Here is a 17,853-nt window from a genome sequence, read left to right on the forward strand (position 1 = left end):
GAGGTAAGGGTCTCGCAGGGGGTCTCGCTGGGCTGGGCCTCGCTGGGAGCAGCAGGGGTCTCAGTGGGTTGAACGTCGGTGGGAACAGCAGGAGTCTCAGTGCCAGCGGGAACGGAGGCAGACTCAGAAACAGTGTAGGAGGTCACGCTCTCGGAGGTGATGGTGTCACAGGGAGTCTCAGAAGGAGAGGCGGGGGTCTCGGTGTCGGTGGGGGAGACGTCAGTAGGGACAGCGGGAGTTCCAGCAGGGACGGAAGGAGTCTCAGTGGGCTGAGCACCAGTGGGAACGACAGGGACGGAGGGGGTCTCGGAAGCAGGGAGGGCGGGGGTGCTGCTGGGAACGCTAGGACCGTGGGTAACCTGAGAACCGCCGCAGCACTTCTGGCAGCCAGTGAGCCAGCCGATGAGGATGATCTGGATAGAGTCGTCGATTTCGATGCCGACACCGCCACCGATAAGGGCAGCGAGCTGGGCACGAGCTTCAAGAGAGAGCGAGAGAACACCTTCACCACCGAGGATGAAAGAGAGGAGACCGTGGAGGTGAGTGCCGAGCAGTGAGTCGATGGTGCCAGTGAGGAAACCAGTGAGCTCGCTAATGATGTTCGTGGAAACGCTGAGGGAGAGATCGGTCTCAGCGGAGACGCCAAAGGAGAGCCAGAAGGCGAGGAGACCCTTGAGTTCGGCACTGAGAGAGCACTTGCTGCTGGCGAGCCAGAGAGAGAGCTCAACACGCTTGTCAAGGTCGATGTCGACGGCAAGGCCACCCTTGGCGCAGATCTTAAGGATGTCCAGAATAGCAACATCGATTTCCAGGCCCACGTCGGTCTGGAGGAACGCCTCGAGTTGAGCCTGGGCACCAGCAACGAGAGCGCCATTAACGCCAACAAGGGCCTCGAGAGATTTACCAACGCCGATGGTGGCAACACCACCAACGGGAAGGTTGCCGATGCTGACAACATCACCGCTGACCTTACCCTCAATCCAGAGGAGAAGAGTCTTCTTGAGACTAACAGCTAGAGTGCACTCAGAGCTGTTGAGCCAGACCTTGAGGGCGTGGATGATCTCAGAGTCAAGATCGCCAACGACACCACCAGCGGCACAGAATTCGAGACCAGCCTTGATCCTCCAGTCAACCTCACCTAGGAGAGCAATGGCAGCTTCAAGGGCGGCCTGAGCAGTGGCGCTGAGGACAGCGAGAGCGTCCGTAGCGAGTTCGAAGACACCGTCCAAGTTGACGTAGAGATCAGCCTCAGCAGCAATTTTGGCGCAGGTGGGGATAAAGAACCCAAGACCAGCGCGGATCTCGAGGTCGAGTTCGAGGTCGACAGAAGCGTCAGCCTCGCACCAAGCCAGAAGGGCCTTCCTCACAGAGGCTTCGAGGTGGACACCATCGCCAGCCTTAAGCCAGTGGGCAAGCTTCTTACGGTAAGCGAGGTCGACGGAGCCAGCCGTGCAACCAAGGGCACCACCTTGAAGAGCCGCAGCAGCCTCAGAGCTGATACCGCTAAGGACGTTGGCTGGGGTCACACCGCCAGTGAGGATGTTCTCAATTGTGTGGATGATGCCGCTGATAAGGCCAAAAGTGCGGGTGTCGAGCTGGGTGCTAGGAGTAGCAGGGAGGGCAAGGGCCGAGCCGGCCAGACCAGCAAGCAGAGCAATGCTGGTACGCATGGTTGCGTCAGTAGTATAAAAACGAAAGGCTGAGAATGATAAAGATTATTCTCAGAGAGAATGGGGAAAAATGAATTGACGTATCAAACGGTTAACGACAGACTGGTAAAAATGTATAGTGTAAAAACGAGGGACAGGCACAGAGCCAGAAAATGACAGACAAAAGGCTTGTTGTTGGTTGGAAGAACGAGGACGAGCAGCGTGGAGGGTTATATACCTCCCCTGAGCGTCCGTATTTGGTCCGTCAGCCCACAACAAGGGGGTTTGCTCCTGACCATCTTCCATGGTCAAGGATCTTCATGCTCTCTGCCAAGTGGGCCGTCGTTCGGTCCGCCAAATGTATATCCACACTACGCTGGATGTGGATCCGGGAACCCCTCAGGAGCCAAACAGATGCAGAGTGCTATTTCAGGCCACGGGGTTTGACCAGGCCAGAAAAGGGCGAGTTTCATCATTTCATGCGGTGGCCTGGGTGTGCTGACTATTCACGTTAGACCCGGCCGTCCTAAGTTTCTTGACTGGGAATCTTGCCAAAAGCGGGTAAGAGGATGTTAGTAGAGTCTTTTTGACGGAGCCGATTAAGCCAGCAATTGTACGGTGCGCTCGTAGTACTTGCAGGCAGTTGGAGCAGCGATGTAACCCCGGCGCAACTCCCTCTACTAACAACAGTCACAGGCCGCATACTCAGGGCTACGGGGATAAGCACTGAGAATAACTCTCTGGGTTTGACAGATGGGCAGCCCTCCAGGCCAATGTTTGTGTAACTGGAATATTCCGCATAGCCGCATTGTTCCTGCATGGTGCCGACCAATCCAGATTATCCAGTCTCTGAGACGATCGTGCTGGCTATACCGAGGTAAGCCAATCAGCGAGCGCCTTCATTCCAAATCTGATTGCCGCACAGAGAAAACAAAAAGCAACGCTAAGTGTCATCTTGATCCCTAAAGATATTTGATACTTTTTTTAGTTGCATCGAGAACTCCCGCCTATAAGGTGGATTTGACGTCTGCTGCGAGGTTCATGCTCCGGTTTCAGCGGTCGACCCGGATCATTGTATGCAAGTCTTAGAGCGTGCTGACATGCTCGAAAGAAATCTCCCCAGCAACTTGAAACTTTGGAGTCGGGGACCATGATGGGGTGGGCCTGTATTTCGTCCCGCACGGCGCAGGTCCTACAGCTGCTGCCGAAGATATTCGTACGTTCAGCATTGTAAACCGACTACTGATGACTGCATAATCTGTCGATGGCCACGATCATGATCACAATCATGTCGCTGTGTGCTGTCGATCCGCAGAACGAGAACCGAAGAGGTCTAAGAAGATGGAATCCGGAGCAGGAGGATCAACAGGCCGGTAAAGGGCGAGAACCCGGGAAGGATCCGACGTAAACAACTTTCTCTCAATGAAGTAATAGTAATAAAGACGCTTGACTTGGCTTCGAACTAGGCAAGTCCCTTGAGCGAAAAGAGAGTAGTGTGCCTTCCAAGGATTCAACGGAGTTGGATAATGGCCCGGGCGAGTCACGACGGATCCCCTCGGAAGGCTGTAATATTCGTAAAGCTACCCCATACATACTACCACTAACTCTATAAGGAGTAGTAGTGCAAGGCTAACTCTTGGCGTGATGGTGGGAACTTTTATGATTTCATCGTCGAACTGGACTAACTCTTCAAGCGGGTTAGCAGCCCCTAGTCTGCTTCAGAGTGAACGGGGCCAACCAGGGAACCTTGTACCCCCCAGGATCTTGTCAACGGCGATTGGAAGAAACAGAAAAAGAAGCAACATCTCTAACAGCCCGTTGTTTTGATTTGGAAGAATTTGGGCTCTGCACCATGGTCCGAGGTTTGTCCAGGAGCTCTTCGGCAGCGATCGTTGCCGAACATGTTCCTGAACCAGGCTTTGGATGAGAAGTTGAAACTCTGCGTTGGCGTTCGTCAATTCCTGGTTGCTGACCCACTAAGCCTTGATTCGGGCTGCAGCTGCTTGAGAACGAGACCAAGAGGGGTCCTGAACTGGCGCTTTTGATGAATCTTGAGATCTGGGATCATAAATGGATCGTTTCACAATTCACACTGACGTTGGTCGCTCGATCGTTTCGCGGCTCAGCCTAGCCCTAGCGGTCACAGAAACATGGAGATGGCAGATCAAGATCGCAAATCTTGACCTTTAGAGATGTCATTAGCCAGAGTCCTAATCGACGTCCGCCCACTTGTTGGACAATGCAAGCCGAATTGGTTTGGTAGCAGAACTTACCAGGTAGCGGCACTTGTGACGAGGCTTTAATTTCGCTAGCCAACAACTAGAGAGTGTCGATGTGACGGATGCAGCAAGACGCAGAACGGGAGCCAGAGTTGGCGAGTCGAGCAAACAGAGGGGCCCCGGCAATTCGTTGCCGCAGGCCATGTGATCCGCTCCTTAGTTATCCAATTCTTGGGCTCCTCCACGACCATAGCAGGTCTCTGTCTCAGTCTGTTGCAGAGCTTCTTCTCAAGCACAGCACTAATCTTCTTTAAGCTAAAGAGAACTGCTCTATTATCTATCAATCAAGGAACCTACGAGTCAAGAGACAGTTCTGGATCCCTCGGGAAACACAACCGACTTCGACACAGGACAGCCTCAATCTTGGTACGGTGACAGGTCACGCTAATCTATCAAATACAGCCCAAACTTCACCGTCAATGCTGGAAGTTTACAGTCTGCAACCTGCCCGGGGAGCGAAAAAAAGACAGATTTGAAAAGCAGCAAAGAAAATGCTTCCTGTTGAACTGAGTATGATGGCTATGCGCTCATGATCTATGCACCCTGTCAGCCTAGGCAAGGGCCCGTCTTTTGAGATGTGTAAGCACGGATGCCAGCTGGGTCAGCATTCAACAAGGACCAGGGGAGCAGATCGAGCAGTGCTGCAGGCTGCAGCCTTCGAGTCGGGCCAAAGGCTGGAAAGGGGCATTTTCGCGTCTCCGAGTCCACAGCTGTCAAATTCCAAATTTTCGTTGATCACGGTCCATGAGTTTGACCATACAACCCAGCTTGGTTGGGTAGCCCTGGGAGTGCTCGATAGGTTCCAGGACTCCCGCTGACTCAGAGCAACATCTAACGTTTATTTTTTTTACCTATCAACGGCCACCTCGCGGAGAATTGATACAAGTCTTGCATATCCGCCGCCCCCCACAGTTTGTTGGACCAACGGCTGGGAAAAGCAAATCTGGCCGTTGAGCCAGAGCGTGAGCCAACGCCGGCAAGAAGATCTGGAATCTGGGTTCTAGAATTTGAGTGCAGCTCAGCCTATCGACTGGTGTGTGTACCACATCTGACGTTGGTATTCCACTGTTAGGCAGCATGCTCCGTATGCCGCTCTTAAATCGGCCACATTCGGTGAGCAGAGTGTTGGGCAAACCCAGCCATGACGGCGGCTTCTATCCAACCATGCTCGTGGCATGCCATTGGTGCCTGAGAAGATAGTATAGCCATCCAGGATCCGCTTGAGATACTGGTTCTGGGCGGCAGGTTGCTCCCTAGAGATATCTCCTCACGCCCCATGTCCGTTCATACGGAATTATTTTGCGGATGCTTCTCTCCAAACTTAACACCATCACGTAGCTATATCTCATATAAAGTATGATTCATGATTCATCCGCCAAGTTGCTCAAAAATGCTTTGTTTACATCTACGATTGCCCCTCGCAACCATCACGTGTGGGGCTAGTCCCAACCAGGACACGGGAGGACTTTCCCGACCAAGTTCCCAGCCTCTCGAGTAATTCTGTTTACAATCGACTATACTGACAACAATAACACAACAAGCAACCGCAGCTGCGACTGCAACTGCCGATCCGGAAAATTGCGACGGATGCAGCCCAATGCGTCTGGTCGCTGCTCATGAACGACAATGGCCTCCCCAAATTCTCTCTCTACCGCCCATGCGACAGCTTTGCATCAACAACAATACCGACAGATGTCCCGCGCCTCCTCTGTCTCTCGCTCTGGATCCAGGCGCTCTTCACCTGAGGTCCACAATTCCGTTGCTCTCCGAAGCAGCGCTGCATCAATATCAAAGCAATACTCTGCCGGCGACAGCTCCGACGACGAGGTACCGGAGCCGAAATTCAGCGCGTCTGTCAAGGCTCTTCTCGACGAGGACGACGGAAATGCTTCACCCCGTCTGCGGACCACGGGCCCAAACGAACACCGGCCGAATTTGCGTGTAGGATCAGCTGCGTCCAGCCATGAGAGACGATCTCGAACCACTTCGCCGCTGGATCAATCGAACGGAAGCCCTGCCCCGCGCGTTGTTCGCATAGGATCTGTTCTCGGCAGCGGCTCAAAATTGCGAAGAGAAGGATCACATCTGACTAGTGGGGAAAATGCGGAGGTGGAAACAGAGGCAAAACATTACTCAAGTGATTTCATCACCCCTGGTCCTCGGACACGCAGTGTTCGGATCAATACGTCGCGTACTCACACACGATCTCCCACATCCGCATCGCCATCTGGAAGGCGATCGGCCAGCCGGAGCCCTCTTCACGAAGAAGGAAGCGCAGATCGCCCTGAAGAAGAGGGGAAGTCCAGATACGATGACTACGCCCCGATCATTGGAACGTCATCCGTGCTTCGTTCACGCAACCCAGAAGATATTGGCATTCAGAGCTCCTTGCGTGTAAAAAGAGTAGGCAGGTTGACGGGTACATTTCTCAACGGGCCCGCCAGACGCGGTGTGCTGCGACGCCAGGGTGAGGAGGACCTATCTCCAAGCTATCTCTCCGACTCTAAGGAAGCCGAAGGCGGCGATAACAATGACTATAATTACAAAAGTGCGAGGGCCTCATCTCCCAAAGTATCATGGGCAGATCCCGAGCAACCACAGAAGACTACAAACTATCGCCGCATTTCGTCCGGTGACGGGCCGTTCTCAAGGTCCTCCTCGCCGAAGTCATATGCGTCGCACTCCAAATCCACCCCGGGATCATCTTCTGATGTCTCCTCGAAACCTTCAAGCTCGAAAGAGCCAATATTTAAAGTACCTCCTCCCCCGACATTACCATCCGCCCGTGACCAAGAGAATGAACCTCCACCAACGTTTAAGCGAACTAAGCCACAGGGATTTAATTTTCTAGACAAACCGGAGAAACTTTCGGTGGTTTACGGCGATGACAAGAAAGATCAAGAGCTTCCAGCAGGGACATCGCCAAGGAAGATACTTTCTAATCGGAGTAACAACACACCTCATCGACCCGCGCCCCCTCCTCCTAAGATGTCCGTTTTAGAAACCGCCACGGCCACTGGAGGAGCAGCTACGGCATCTCAGTCGCGCAAAAAGCGTAGCCAAGTTTCGATTAATCACAAGCCATTCACCCGCTTGGATTGCATCGGTCGTGGAGGTAGCTCGCGAGTTTACCGTGTAATGGCAGAGAACTATAAGATCTTTGCTCTAAAGCGTGTAAATTTAGAGGATGTCGATCCGACCACCTTGGCTGGCTACAAGGGGGAGATTGATCTTCTCAAGAAACTGGAAAACGTTGACCGTGTGGTGCGCTTGTTTGACTGGGAGCTGAACTCGGACAAGCACACTCTCAGCGTGCTCATGGAGATTGGCGAGTCGGACCTGGAAAAGGTTCTGACGTATAAATTGAATGCTGAGGATGCCACCTTTGACATCAACTTCACCCGGTTCTACTGGAAGGAGATGCTGGAATGTGTCCAGGCGGTTCATGAGTACAACGTCGTCCATTCCGACTTAAAACCCGCCAATTTCCTGCTCGTCCAAGGGAGACTGAAACTGATCGATTTTGGAATTGCCAACGCTATCCAAGACAATACTGTCAACGTACACCGCGAGCAGCAGGTTGGGACTCCAAACTATATGTCTCCTGAAGCGCTGGTTGACTCGAATGCCTCTCTGGGTTTACCGGCAAGTGTTGGCAAGATGATGAAGCTTGGCAAACCGAGTGACGTATGGAGTCTGGGCTGTATACTGTACAAGATGGTCTACGGGCAGCCTCCTTTTGCAAAAATTGCCAAGTACTACGAGCGCATCATGGCAATTCCGAATCCGAAAGTGAAGATTGATTTTCCAGCTTTCGGGGTCGGCGGCATCCAGGTGCCTCCAGGACTCATACGGACTCTGAAAGGGTGTCTGCAACGAGATCAAACATTACGACCGACTATCAGCGACCTTTTGGGTCAACGGGACCCATTTCTATACCCCGACGCACAGCTTGAGGGCGCCGTCCCCATCACCCAGGATGTCCTGGGCAGAATTTTGGTTAACGTCGTGAACCATTGCCGAGTCCGCGGCGTGCCCAACGACGAAGAACTGGCTGCGTGGCCAGCTGGCTTTTTTGCAAAGATTAAAGCAGCTTTGGAAGAGAATCCTTAAACCATGGACTAGCCATTTCCTTCGTTCTGTTCTGTTTTGATTCTCTTTATTCCGTGATGACTTGACTATGACCGACTTGACCTGACCGACTTGAATTTCCTTTGTACACATTTGGCTTGCTATCGATCTTCGCGGTTTTTTGCTTTCGTTTACCATTCCGTTTTGAATAGGGCTGGTGTTGTGGTGTTGGTATTGCATACAGCTTGGATGCTGTCAGCGTGGAGTTTGACTATATTGGATACATAATGACTCTCTTACTTTCGTGTACATATCATTATGGCTTGTATCGGCCGGAATCGAATTTCAACTACATGCTCTGTGTCCTAGTGCAGTGGCTAAAGTTGTATGTTGATGATAGAAGCGGGTTGTGTAAGCAGCTGTTAGAGAAATATATAAACCACTATGCACAGCTCAGAGTACATTTCTGACAACAGAGGAAGCGCCATGGCCATCAGGAAGATCAAATCGAATAAGCAGAGCATAATTTATGTGAACATCGAAACATCCCATTGAAATATAAATACAGTACAATGCACAAGTTAAACTTCCATATCTGTACACACCAATGAAACCATTTCTCATGCCTTATCCTCCTCAACAAAAATTTCCCCCTCTCTCTTCAACTCCTCTACAGACTTGATCTTTACCTCCATAACCCTCAACAGCGTATACCGATGCTTACTCGTAATGCGCTGCACATGCCTCCGTCTCCTCTTCGTCTTCTCCTTAACCCGCAACGGCTCTGAGTCGACACCCATAACTCTAACGCGGCATTCAAACAGCCTCTCATCAACGTAAGGTGCGCCTTTGAGCGTGAAGTCGCGAGATCCCAGCACAGAGGCACGATTGAAGCGGAGCACGTCGCCCGGCTGCACGTTCGGCATGAGGAAGGGCAGGCGCAGATGGTCGCCTTCTGTTATCAGGTACGGACGATCATGAAGGTGTGCGGTGATATAGTGCGGTTTTTGACTCGTCAGGAGCGGGAGCGTCTCGAGGAGGGATTTTGTCACCGTGAGGGGAGTGTCGAAATTTGGGGGGATGGGTTGCTTTGGGGGGGGGACGTCGGCGCGTGTGGTTGGAGTCTTGTTAGGAATGAAAGTTGGTTGCGCAACTGGGGAGGAGGATTGTGCTCGTGGCGAAGCGCTGAGTGGTTCTTCGGGGTGAAATGGTGTTGTTGTCGTTGCTTGGTGCAGGCAGGCCCGGAAGGTGGTGGTTCTGAACGATGGGCGAGTGGCTTGCTCGAGAGGAAGGGCAAAGGCCCTCGCGAGTGCAGAGCGGGAGAACATTTTGAAGCGAGGGAATGTCCTACCTCCAATTGTGTCTTGGTGGTTTGGCTGAATTGACGGTTTCTGGAGCTGCCGGCGAAGGTCGAGAAATTCGACCGAGATAACAAGTCACGTGCTAGATTATCGCTCGAAACTTTTTTGATTGCCGCTTCCAGAGCAACCACCATCTTCATCAATCTATCAACTCCATATATTCTGTCACCATGGTATGTTGTTTTCTGCTCAATATAATTTTGTTTGAGGATGCTTGCTAACTTATTCAAAAACAGCCCCAGAACGAGTTCGTCTTATCTCCAGCCCCATCCATATCCATCCCACCTAACATCCCACCAGGTATATCGAGCGCTGGACAAAGCAGCACGGTAAGCGCTTGGACCACGACGAGCGAGTCCGCAAGCGTGAAGCCCGTCAATCCCACCAGCAGTCCAAGGATGCGCAGAACCTCCGCGGTTTGAGGGCCAAGCTGTACCAGCAGAAGCGCCATGCCGAGAAGATCCAGATGAGGAAGCGCATCAAAGCGCAGGAGGAGAAGAACGTCAAGTCATCCGCGCCCAGCGAGCCCTCCAAGACACCCCTCCCGCAATACTTGCTTGACCGCTCCGAGGCTACGAATGCGAAGGCTCTGTCCAGTGCTATTAAGGACAAGCGGGCAGAGAAGGCGGCTAAGTTCGCCGTGCCCCTGCCTAAGGTTAAGGGTATTAGTGAGGAGGAGATGTTCAAGGTTGTCAATACCGGAAAGAAGACGCATAAGAAGTCGTGGAAGCGGATGATAACGAAGCCGACGTTTGTTGGAAACGACTTTACGCGAAGACCTGTGAAATATGAGCGCTTTATCCGGTAGGTTGCGATCTGGTGTTTCTGGCAAGGAAATGCTAATCTACTTTAGTCCTATGGGTCTGCGATACAAGAAGGCCAACGTTACACAGTATGTTCTTTCCCTAGCGACCATTGGGGTCTATCGGGGCTTCACTAACATGTTCTCTTGTAGCCCCGAAATGGCCGTCACCGTCCAACTACCCATCCTATCCGTCAAGAAGAACCCTCAGAACCCGCTCTATACTCAACTCGGTGTTCTCACCAAGGGAACAGTCATTGAGGTCAACGTATCTGAACTCGGTATTGTCACAGCTGGAGGAAAGGTTGCCTGGGGTAAATACGCCCAGATCACGAACACGCCTGAAAATGACGGCTGTGTTAATGCGTACGTTCCTCGTCTACCAATCTTCTCTAGCGCAACTGACCGCCATGATAGTGTCCTCCTCGTCTGATCACCTTGCTGCCAGAGAAAGACACGGTGTCTGTCTATCTTCCCTCGTGATACCATTCATGTCCTAGACTTCAGCTCTTTTTCTTACATTTATCACGTTCACGGACGGCGTTTTTGGCGTCACACTGTCATCTCGATTGTGTTTTCAGAAAAGTATATCAAATGATATCTACCTCGGTCAATGCATATCCTACTTCTCGTGGCGGGCTCTGTTCAACAGGACATGGGCAGCACACCTGCTATCATTATCTGCTCCAGACCGTAGCCATGGCCCATGCTTCACCTCTGTGCTCTCGTTCAGACGTAACCTCTCCATGTAAAAGAACTAGCACCGCAGCTTAGTAGAGTCAAAGTGTCAGGGCGAAACCCCTTGACAAGCTTCCCATGGCACTCATCTTCCTCCTTGTAATGTCATTTTCCTTAGGTATTGGTACCAAGACCTGTTCTGTGCGATAGGAGGCCTTCCATGCTTATCTTTATGCTCTGTACCGAAGCCTTGGAATGATCGCCAATTTATTGCATGCAGACCGATACTCCATCACACCAAGGGTTTCCATGGTCGCCATTGATTCTCCTTGTTCTGCCGAGTTGCTGCCTGCAATGCAGCAGCTGGAGCTTGAGATGCCTGTGCATCGAACAATTTTGAAGACGATCGATTCAGGTATTCATGATGAACAGTACAATGGGTGTCAATGAATCCTACCCAGCCCATTGATCTCCTGGATTCTGTAGCAATTGTTAAGCATCAGTATAAGCACCAAGTCCTAGAACAGTTCAGTATCTCGATCTGTACTTATGTGGGCTATTTGAGCCTTGTTTGTTGTAGGTTCGGCTCACCGGTGAATCTAATCCTGGTAGCCCAATTATGGTGTCTGCGTTATCATTTACAAGCCCATGGTCCGGCTTATGGTGCCCTACCATCATTATTAATTCTTTGCTTGGTTAAATCTTGCGAGCACTTGGGTCCTGTCAATAATCTCAGGCTGGTAAAGGGATATATATATTATTGAAACCGGGTACCGGGAATTGTCACTAAGGGCTTTCCGGTGGGCATAAGCGCATAGATGTAATGACACCGGACATGACGAGTACAGCAAGCATAGATGTCCAACCATTACTCACTGTCGATCACAGCACTGAATCCTTCGTAACGGGACAATAAGTATTCGGGGATTTGCCATTGCATGGAACGGGAAGCTGAAAAAGCCAGTCTTCTTTTATAGGCTAAGCTTCTTTTAGAAATTTTAACAAGTGGCACTAGTGGTCCAGCGGTAGGATTTTCGCCTTCCAAGGTCACATGACATGCAAGCGAAAGGCTCGGGTTCGACTCCCGGCTGGTGCATTTTTTTTTCTGGGTTTGGTTACTTTTTGGTGAGAGACTCTTGGTTAAATAAGGGTTCTGCAGATAATCCTACCCTGCTATGTACCAGTTGAAGTGCACAGAAGCCAACTCAGTGGGGATTAGAAGCGAAAGCATAGTACATATATGACCTGACTAGACATCTACACCAGGTTGTATCAACTGCAACGACAGATACAACAGCTTGCCTATGCCGGTGGGAGACAATGAGCTTCAGACCCTCGAAGAGGCCAACCATATGCTCTATGTATTGGTCGAAGTAAACTACGTGATTCAGGGAGTTTCACCGTCTTAGGACTTCTGTGGATAAGGAGTCGATTGGCGTCGAAGACCGCATATGTGAGACCTCGAAGCTAACCTAACTCACAGCTAAGATAACCTACAGGGCCATATGGCCGCTTCAACCATGACCAGTGACAATTCTCAATACTAGGTTTTCGACAGTATCACGATTTCAACAGCGGCTCAGATGCACAGTATATAGACATATTATAGAACACGGCTTATACATCCACGTGAACAAGAATAATATATACAACGGAAGTTTCAGTTCGACCACCGAACCTAATCAACGTCCTCACCGTCGGCATCCGTCTTTGCCAAATGATCCGTCCTTACGATATAATCATTGTCGTCATCATCATCGTTGCCATCACCATTAACACCACCTCGAGCGCCCGAACCCATCAAAGGCCCATCAAGGGAAGAGTCCGAGTCGGCGTTACCATTCGCGGCAGAAACAGACTTGCTCTTCAAAGATGACTTCCCGCCAGAAGTGGCAGCTTTACCCTTGCCTTTACTGCTGCTTACGGACTGCCCGCTGACACTGCGCATGCTGCCATATGCTGGCTGTTTTCCTTTCCCCTTGCCTGTACCGGTAGGAGAGAGTGGTTGGTCGCCGCCATTTGTGACAGGGCCGCCGATGTAGTCGTTTATATCGCGCCCGAGTTTGAGGGCCTCAATTGCGTCGCCGATTGTGTTCGGCGTGGGTGTTGGGTTGGCGTCCTGTTTCTGTTTGTCCTTGTCGGTAGATTCGAACATTTGGCGGATGCGTTCGAAGTGCTCCAGTTCTTTGGCGCTGTCGGAATCGTTAGTGCTGACTGCCAAAAGTGTGTTTTCAGTGGAACATACCTGACGCTAGGAACAAGCTCGCTCTGCGCCGCGACAAAATCTTCCTCGGTGACCATCACGGCAACATCATCAGGAGTGGAAAGATGGTCGAAGAAGTACGCTGTGCTGACCGGACCGCCGGGGAGTTGCTTAATCTTTTCATCTACTGCTGTAGCTTTGCGTGTGATTGCCTTGAGCATGGCATCAGAGCAAAGGGCATAGAGATCGGCACCAGTATATGTGAGAGGTAACCGATCGGAGACGCGGGCGAGCGAGAGGTCCGGAGCGAGAGCAAACTTTCTCGTCAAAGCTTCGAGGATGGTGGCTTGCTTCTCATGAGTATCAGAAACTCCAAGGTAGAGCATCTTGTCGAAACGCCCAGGACGAAGAAGGGCCGTGTCGAGAAGGTCAGGTCGGTTGGTGGCACCAATGACAAACACGCCGCCGCTGTTCTCCTCCCCGCCGTTCATACCGTCGAGCTCGGCAAGAAGCTGACTGACGATTCGGTCCATGACACCGCCACTGTCGCCTTGATTACCTCGTTTAGGAGCAACGGAGTCGAGCTCATCGAAGAAGACAACACAGGGGCGTGCATCGCGCGCCCGCTGGAAAACGCGTCGGACATTCGCCTCAGATTCACCAATGTACATGTTGAGCAGTTCCGGCCCCTTGACAGAGAAGAAGTTCAAGGAAAATTCCGTAGCGATGGCCTTGGCCAGAAGGGTTTTTCCAGTACCAGGAGGACCGTAGAACAAGATACCACTCCGCTTCTTCATGCCCTTTGCAAACAGTTCGGGCCGCTCCAAAGGCAGCTGAATGGTCTCAACTAGAGCATCCTTGACGTTCGTCAATCCGCCAACGTCTTCCCAGCTGACATTAGGAATCTTTGGAGCGCCAATAGAGTCAGCAAAGTTCTTTCTTGCCGCGTCTACAGCGGCATCAAAATCCGCCTTGGTGACCCCTCGCACTGACTCTCCCCCAGCAAGCAGGACGTCCCGGACAGTAATCTTGGAAGTGGACGACTGTTTGCCCGCGGATTCAGCAAGCTTCTCCAATCGAGTGGACCGCGCCACCGAGGCGCGCTCGACGACATCCACTAGGTCTCCAGCAACGAGAGCAGCCGTTTTGAGGGCGACCGTGCCTAGATCAACGTCTGGTGCCAGTTTGATACTGCGCTCGGACACGGCGTTCCGCAGTATGCCCTCTCGCTCTTTCTCTTCGGGAGCGGTAAGCTCGAACTCATGCGTAAACATGCTCCGGATAGCCTCAGGGATCTGCTCCACGTCTGTGGTGGTGGCAATGATAATCCTAGCGTCAGCCAGGATTTCAGTCATGGCCGAGACTATTCGGTCCGCAGTCAAGACCTCAATATGCTTGATTAGAAGAGCCGTGCAGTCGGCACCACAATGGAAGGCCCGCTCCGCTCTAGCTTTAAGATAAGCCTCGGTCTTGACATCGCCACCGTTGGCACCGCCTTCGGTCAGGATGTCGTAGGCATCGATAGGAAAGGTATGAAGCCCAATCTCTGCACACGCCCGAGTCGCCAAACTGGCCTTGCCGATATGCCGTTGTTGCGATCTCAAAAGGATAACCACCGGCTTCATTCCGAGACGAATCGCGCGGGAGCTCGTAGCTACAGCCATAAGGTCTCGGACGCGTTGCTGAATGGGCGAGACGAATGGTTGCGGCACCTCGGTAACGACACCATGTATCGTTTGCGTGTCGACTACAGGCTTTGGGATAGATTTAGTCCCGAGCCAGTATTCCCAGCCGTTGTTGAGCGTGTTCGGAATACGGCTGACGTCGCTGCCAGCCTGGACCATCCGCGTGGTTGCTGAATCTATAACAGCAACACCTCCCCAATCGAATTCGCCAAAGTCATCCTGATCCTCGGGCAAGCTAGGAATGACTTGACCGACACGGAACCAAGCAACGCCGATTTTATTCGGCCCAGCTCGGTCAGTGTCAAGCCCAGGGCCTAGTTTGGTTGTAATGTCATCATCCTGACCATCGGTACCAGTCCCCGCAAAAACAGCCCTACCAAGGGTTTCATCGATGCTGATTCCAAGTAGATCGCCGCTTTTTAGGAGTCGCCGCCTCGACTCGAAATACTGTTTCAGGGCCGAAAAGAGGGCTGGTTGCAACGCACGATCCATTGAAAGCGGCGTGCTGACCTTCAGCAAGGTCACCTCCTTCGCCACAGGGGGGCTGCGAGCTGCCGTTTTCATCTGATGCAAAACACCAGACTTGGGAACCCCGATACCACCGAGACTCATTGGAGATATACGGAGGTATCTTGGATTATCCATATTATTGAGCAGTAATGGTGGTACAAAGACTGACGGTGTCATGCGCACACCAGGCCGTTGGGAGAAGCTTAAACGCCTATCACCAGATTGCTTGATTGAATAGCGAGGCTTGGCAGAGGGCAGGCCAGGCAGACCGTAAATCTTGACTGCGCGCCAATCGCCCTCTCCGTATTGTTCATTAAAACTTCCGAGATTAATAGAGGAGAAAATGTTCGCCTGCGGCTCCTCGGACGCCTCAATGCGAACCCAGTCCCCAGAAAAGCAGCCGATTTTTGCTAATGTGCTGATGTCCACAAAGACTACGGCCTCCACATCGTCATCGTCCCTTGGCTTTGGGTAGAGGAGTTCGCTCGGGACGCTACGCAGCAAGCCCTCTGCTTTGAACACCTTCCCGCCGCCCTGCCGTCCAGGACGGAGAGTGGAGGAAGTGAAGTTCGACACCATCGACCCAGGAGTATGGATTCCGTCCATGCGTCGAGCGCGAGGCGTAGCAGAAGTCATCCCAGACATGACACCCGTCGCCGGCTGCGGTAGCTCGGGTGCACTAAGCGAAATCATGTCATCCAGCGAGTCGTCCGACGTATCGCTCATGTTCCCGCCGGATCCTTCAGTTTCGGATTCTTCCGCGTTGGATGTGCTCTCCATCTCGGTGCTGTCATCGACCGGTTTATCCTCAGCAGCCGAGTAGAACTGCTCGTTGGAAGTGTCGTCTGCCTCGTCCTCGGCCACTTGTTTGAGGAAGCCGGACGCTGGCCGTAAGCTTCGCTGGGCTCGATTGCCGTGTGGACGTGCCTGAATGAGTACGATCTTGGTCGTGGGCAGCAGGAGGCCTTGCGAGACCGGCTCACAGAAGGAAATCAGGGCTGGAGGCGCTGGAGCATAGGTGATCGGATGCGGCGGTAGAGGGAGCGGCAGCGAATCGCCGGTATGCACCACCCGCTGCGTCCCCAGCGCCTCGCGCACCGCGGCCGTGAGCCTTCCTTCTACCTCGGCGGCGGCCTTCTTGGAGTATTTCTTGGGTTCTGCCCCCTTCCCCTTCGCCCAGAGCCCATTGGGCCCATTCATGTTAGACGTGAATCCGCCTCCAAATCTGCTCTGGACATCATCATGATTGCGCAGAAGATCCCGCTCCACGGTCACGTAGATTGTATCCAGCGGCAAAGGGACGACGTCCATAACGCGGATCTCAATCAACCGTAACGTGTGGGGAGACTGCCGTGTGGGGTCGAGCTTGCTCAAAGCCCGGACAAACGGCTGCAGAGAATCGGCAGAGTCGGGGAAGATGATTGTCGACTTGGGCAGCGGCGATTCATTCGAGCGACCGGCCGACTGCAGGCGAACTGGCACAATGGTCCACGTCAACGCCTCAACGGAACTCGGGCCGGGCAAGTATGGAGAAATCGCGATATAACGTATACCGGAGTCATCTTGAAAGTCATCTATATCACGAAATAATTAGCACAACCCACAACCGCACCGCCGCACCACCACACAACCACACGACCGCTCAACTACTCAACCACTCAACCACTCAACCACTCAACCACACACCTGCTCAGGATATATCCCGCAGTCACACTCACCGGTTGGATCTGGGGGCTGGAAGAGGTCGTTGGCCAGATCGTCTGAGACGACGCCAACACTGCCGCGCAAACGGTGATCTAGCGAGAGACGCGCAGAGAGCGCCGTTTTGTTCCGTAGCCGCTTCCGAGCGAAGTTTCTTCTTCGGCGTCTGGACTGATCGGAGCTGAACTCGTGCCGTGCGAGGTCCATAATGGGGAGCGGAGTCGGACGAGGGGTGGGAGCGGAGTACGGGGAAGAGATAGCGAGAGAGGGGAGAAATGGAGGAACCGGGACAGGGACAAGGGGTATCAATCAGCAGAACATTGGCTCAGCAAGTAGACAACCACTTCAGCAACTCCGGTGATAATTGAGGATTCAAATACGCCCTGAGGGTTAATTTGATGTTTGGATGCGGGAGAACGAGTAGAAGATGGAGAAAGTCCGGGGAGACCTTACTACGAGCACTGACTCGGCACCGCCCGCCGTTCTGCCTTCACGTTCCCGAGCCGAGGTTTAATCTTCGCTCCAAGTCACGCTCACGCTTCTCACGTTGCTCTCTCCACCAGCAATGCTCAACTGCAAACCAGCGAGAATCAGCATAAAACAACAGCCTCCACAATGCCGTCCAATCTATTTTGCATCATTGAACCATGGTATTCAATGGCACAATTCCTGACTCAAAGGTCAATGCATTCATTCGTGCCCTAAAGCCAATAGAGACGCTTTTCCTTGTGATTGCCGATTGAGATAGCCAGGAATACAGATCTACCGGTACGAGTTCCTGGTCTACCGGTACGAGTCACTTATCCGAGTGGTTCTGGCATCAACAGCAGTCCGACCTCCCATCGCTTTTAGATCGTTCTCTGGGGCAGATCTGGAAGGTCCGTTATCGGCATCGTAGGCGGCTGCAAATGGCT

General features: G+C 52.4%; 5 protein-coding genes and 1 non-coding gene across 6 annotated transcripts in view; 3 read left to right on the forward strand and 3 right to left on the reverse strand.

Moving 5' to 3' along the window:
- Nucleotides 1-1,903, reverse strand: part of BDW70DRAFT_66472 (putative cell wall protein) — a 3,266-nt gene extending 1,363 nt beyond the window's left edge. The window contains exon 1 of the mRNA XM_073744521.1: nucleotides 8-1,903. Coding sequence (XP_073600424.1) covers nucleotides 8-1,670 — 1,663 coding nt within the window. The 5' untranslated portion in view covers nucleotides 1,671-1,903. The remainder of the gene's footprint in view (nucleotides 1-7) is intronic.
- Nucleotides 1,904-5,456: 3,553 nt separating this feature from the next.
- On the forward strand, nucleotides 5,457-8,301 carry BDW70DRAFT_128098 (serine/threonine/tyrosine protein kinase MPS1). The gene has a single exon (XM_073735378.1). The coding sequence runs from the start codon at nucleotides 5,555-5,557 to the stop codon at nucleotides 8,039-8,041; it is 2,487 nt and encodes an 828-aa protein (XP_073600425.1). The 5' UTR covers nucleotides 5,457-5,554; the 3' UTR covers nucleotides 8,042-8,301.
- Nucleotides 8,302-8,405: 104 nt separating this feature from the next.
- BDW70DRAFT_128099 (mitochondrial 54S ribosomal protein bL21m) lies at nucleotides 8,406-9,376 on the reverse strand. Its single transcript, XM_073735379.1, has one exon. It carries the CDS (start codon nucleotides 9,325-9,327, stop codon nucleotides 8,620-8,622), a length of 708 nt encoding a protein of 235 aa, XP_073600426.1. The 5' UTR covers nucleotides 9,328-9,376; the 3' UTR covers nucleotides 8,406-8,619.
- A 121-nt stretch (nucleotides 9,377-9,497) lies between these two features.
- Nucleotides 9,498-10,837, forward strand: BDW70DRAFT_66506 (rRNA-processing protein NSA2). The gene is made up of 6 exons (XM_073744522.1): nucleotides 9,498-9,533; nucleotides 9,597-9,607; nucleotides 9,661-10,164; nucleotides 10,214-10,252; nucleotides 10,316-10,528; nucleotides 10,580-10,837. The coding sequence occupies exons 1-6, from the start codon at nucleotides 9,531-9,533 to the stop codon at nucleotides 10,593-10,595; spliced, it is 786 nt and encodes a 261-aa protein (XP_073600427.1). The 5' UTR covers nucleotides 9,498-9,530; the 3' UTR covers nucleotides 10,596-10,837.
- A 1,011-nt stretch (nucleotides 10,838-11,848) lies between these two features.
- Nucleotides 11,849-11,936, forward strand: BDW70DRAFT_t39. The gene has a single exon. It is a non-coding gene; the product is annotated as a tRNA-Gly (tRNA).
- A 437-nt stretch (nucleotides 11,937-12,373) lies between these two features.
- pex6 (AAA family ATPase peroxin 6) lies at nucleotides 12,374-17,241 on the reverse strand. The gene is made up of 3 exons (XM_073744523.1): nucleotides 16,957-17,241; nucleotides 13,086-16,812; nucleotides 12,374-13,032 (listed from the first exon to the last, which is right to left on the reverse strand). Exons 1-3 carry the CDS (start codon nucleotides 17,144-17,146, stop codon nucleotides 12,519-12,521), a joined length of 4,431 nt encoding a protein of 1,476 aa, XP_073600428.1. The 5' UTR covers nucleotides 17,147-17,241; the 3' UTR covers nucleotides 12,374-12,518.
- Between the last annotated feature and the right edge of the window lie 612 nt (nucleotides 17,242-17,853).

Source organism: Aspergillus foveolatus (assembly GCF_047715535.1).
Source record: "Aspergillus foveolatus strain CBS 279.81 unplaced genomic scaffold BDW70scaffold_3, whole genome shotgun sequence".
NCBI classification, from domain to species: Eukaryota; Fungi; Ascomycota; class Eurotiomycetes; order Eurotiales; family Aspergillaceae; genus Aspergillus; species Aspergillus foveolatus.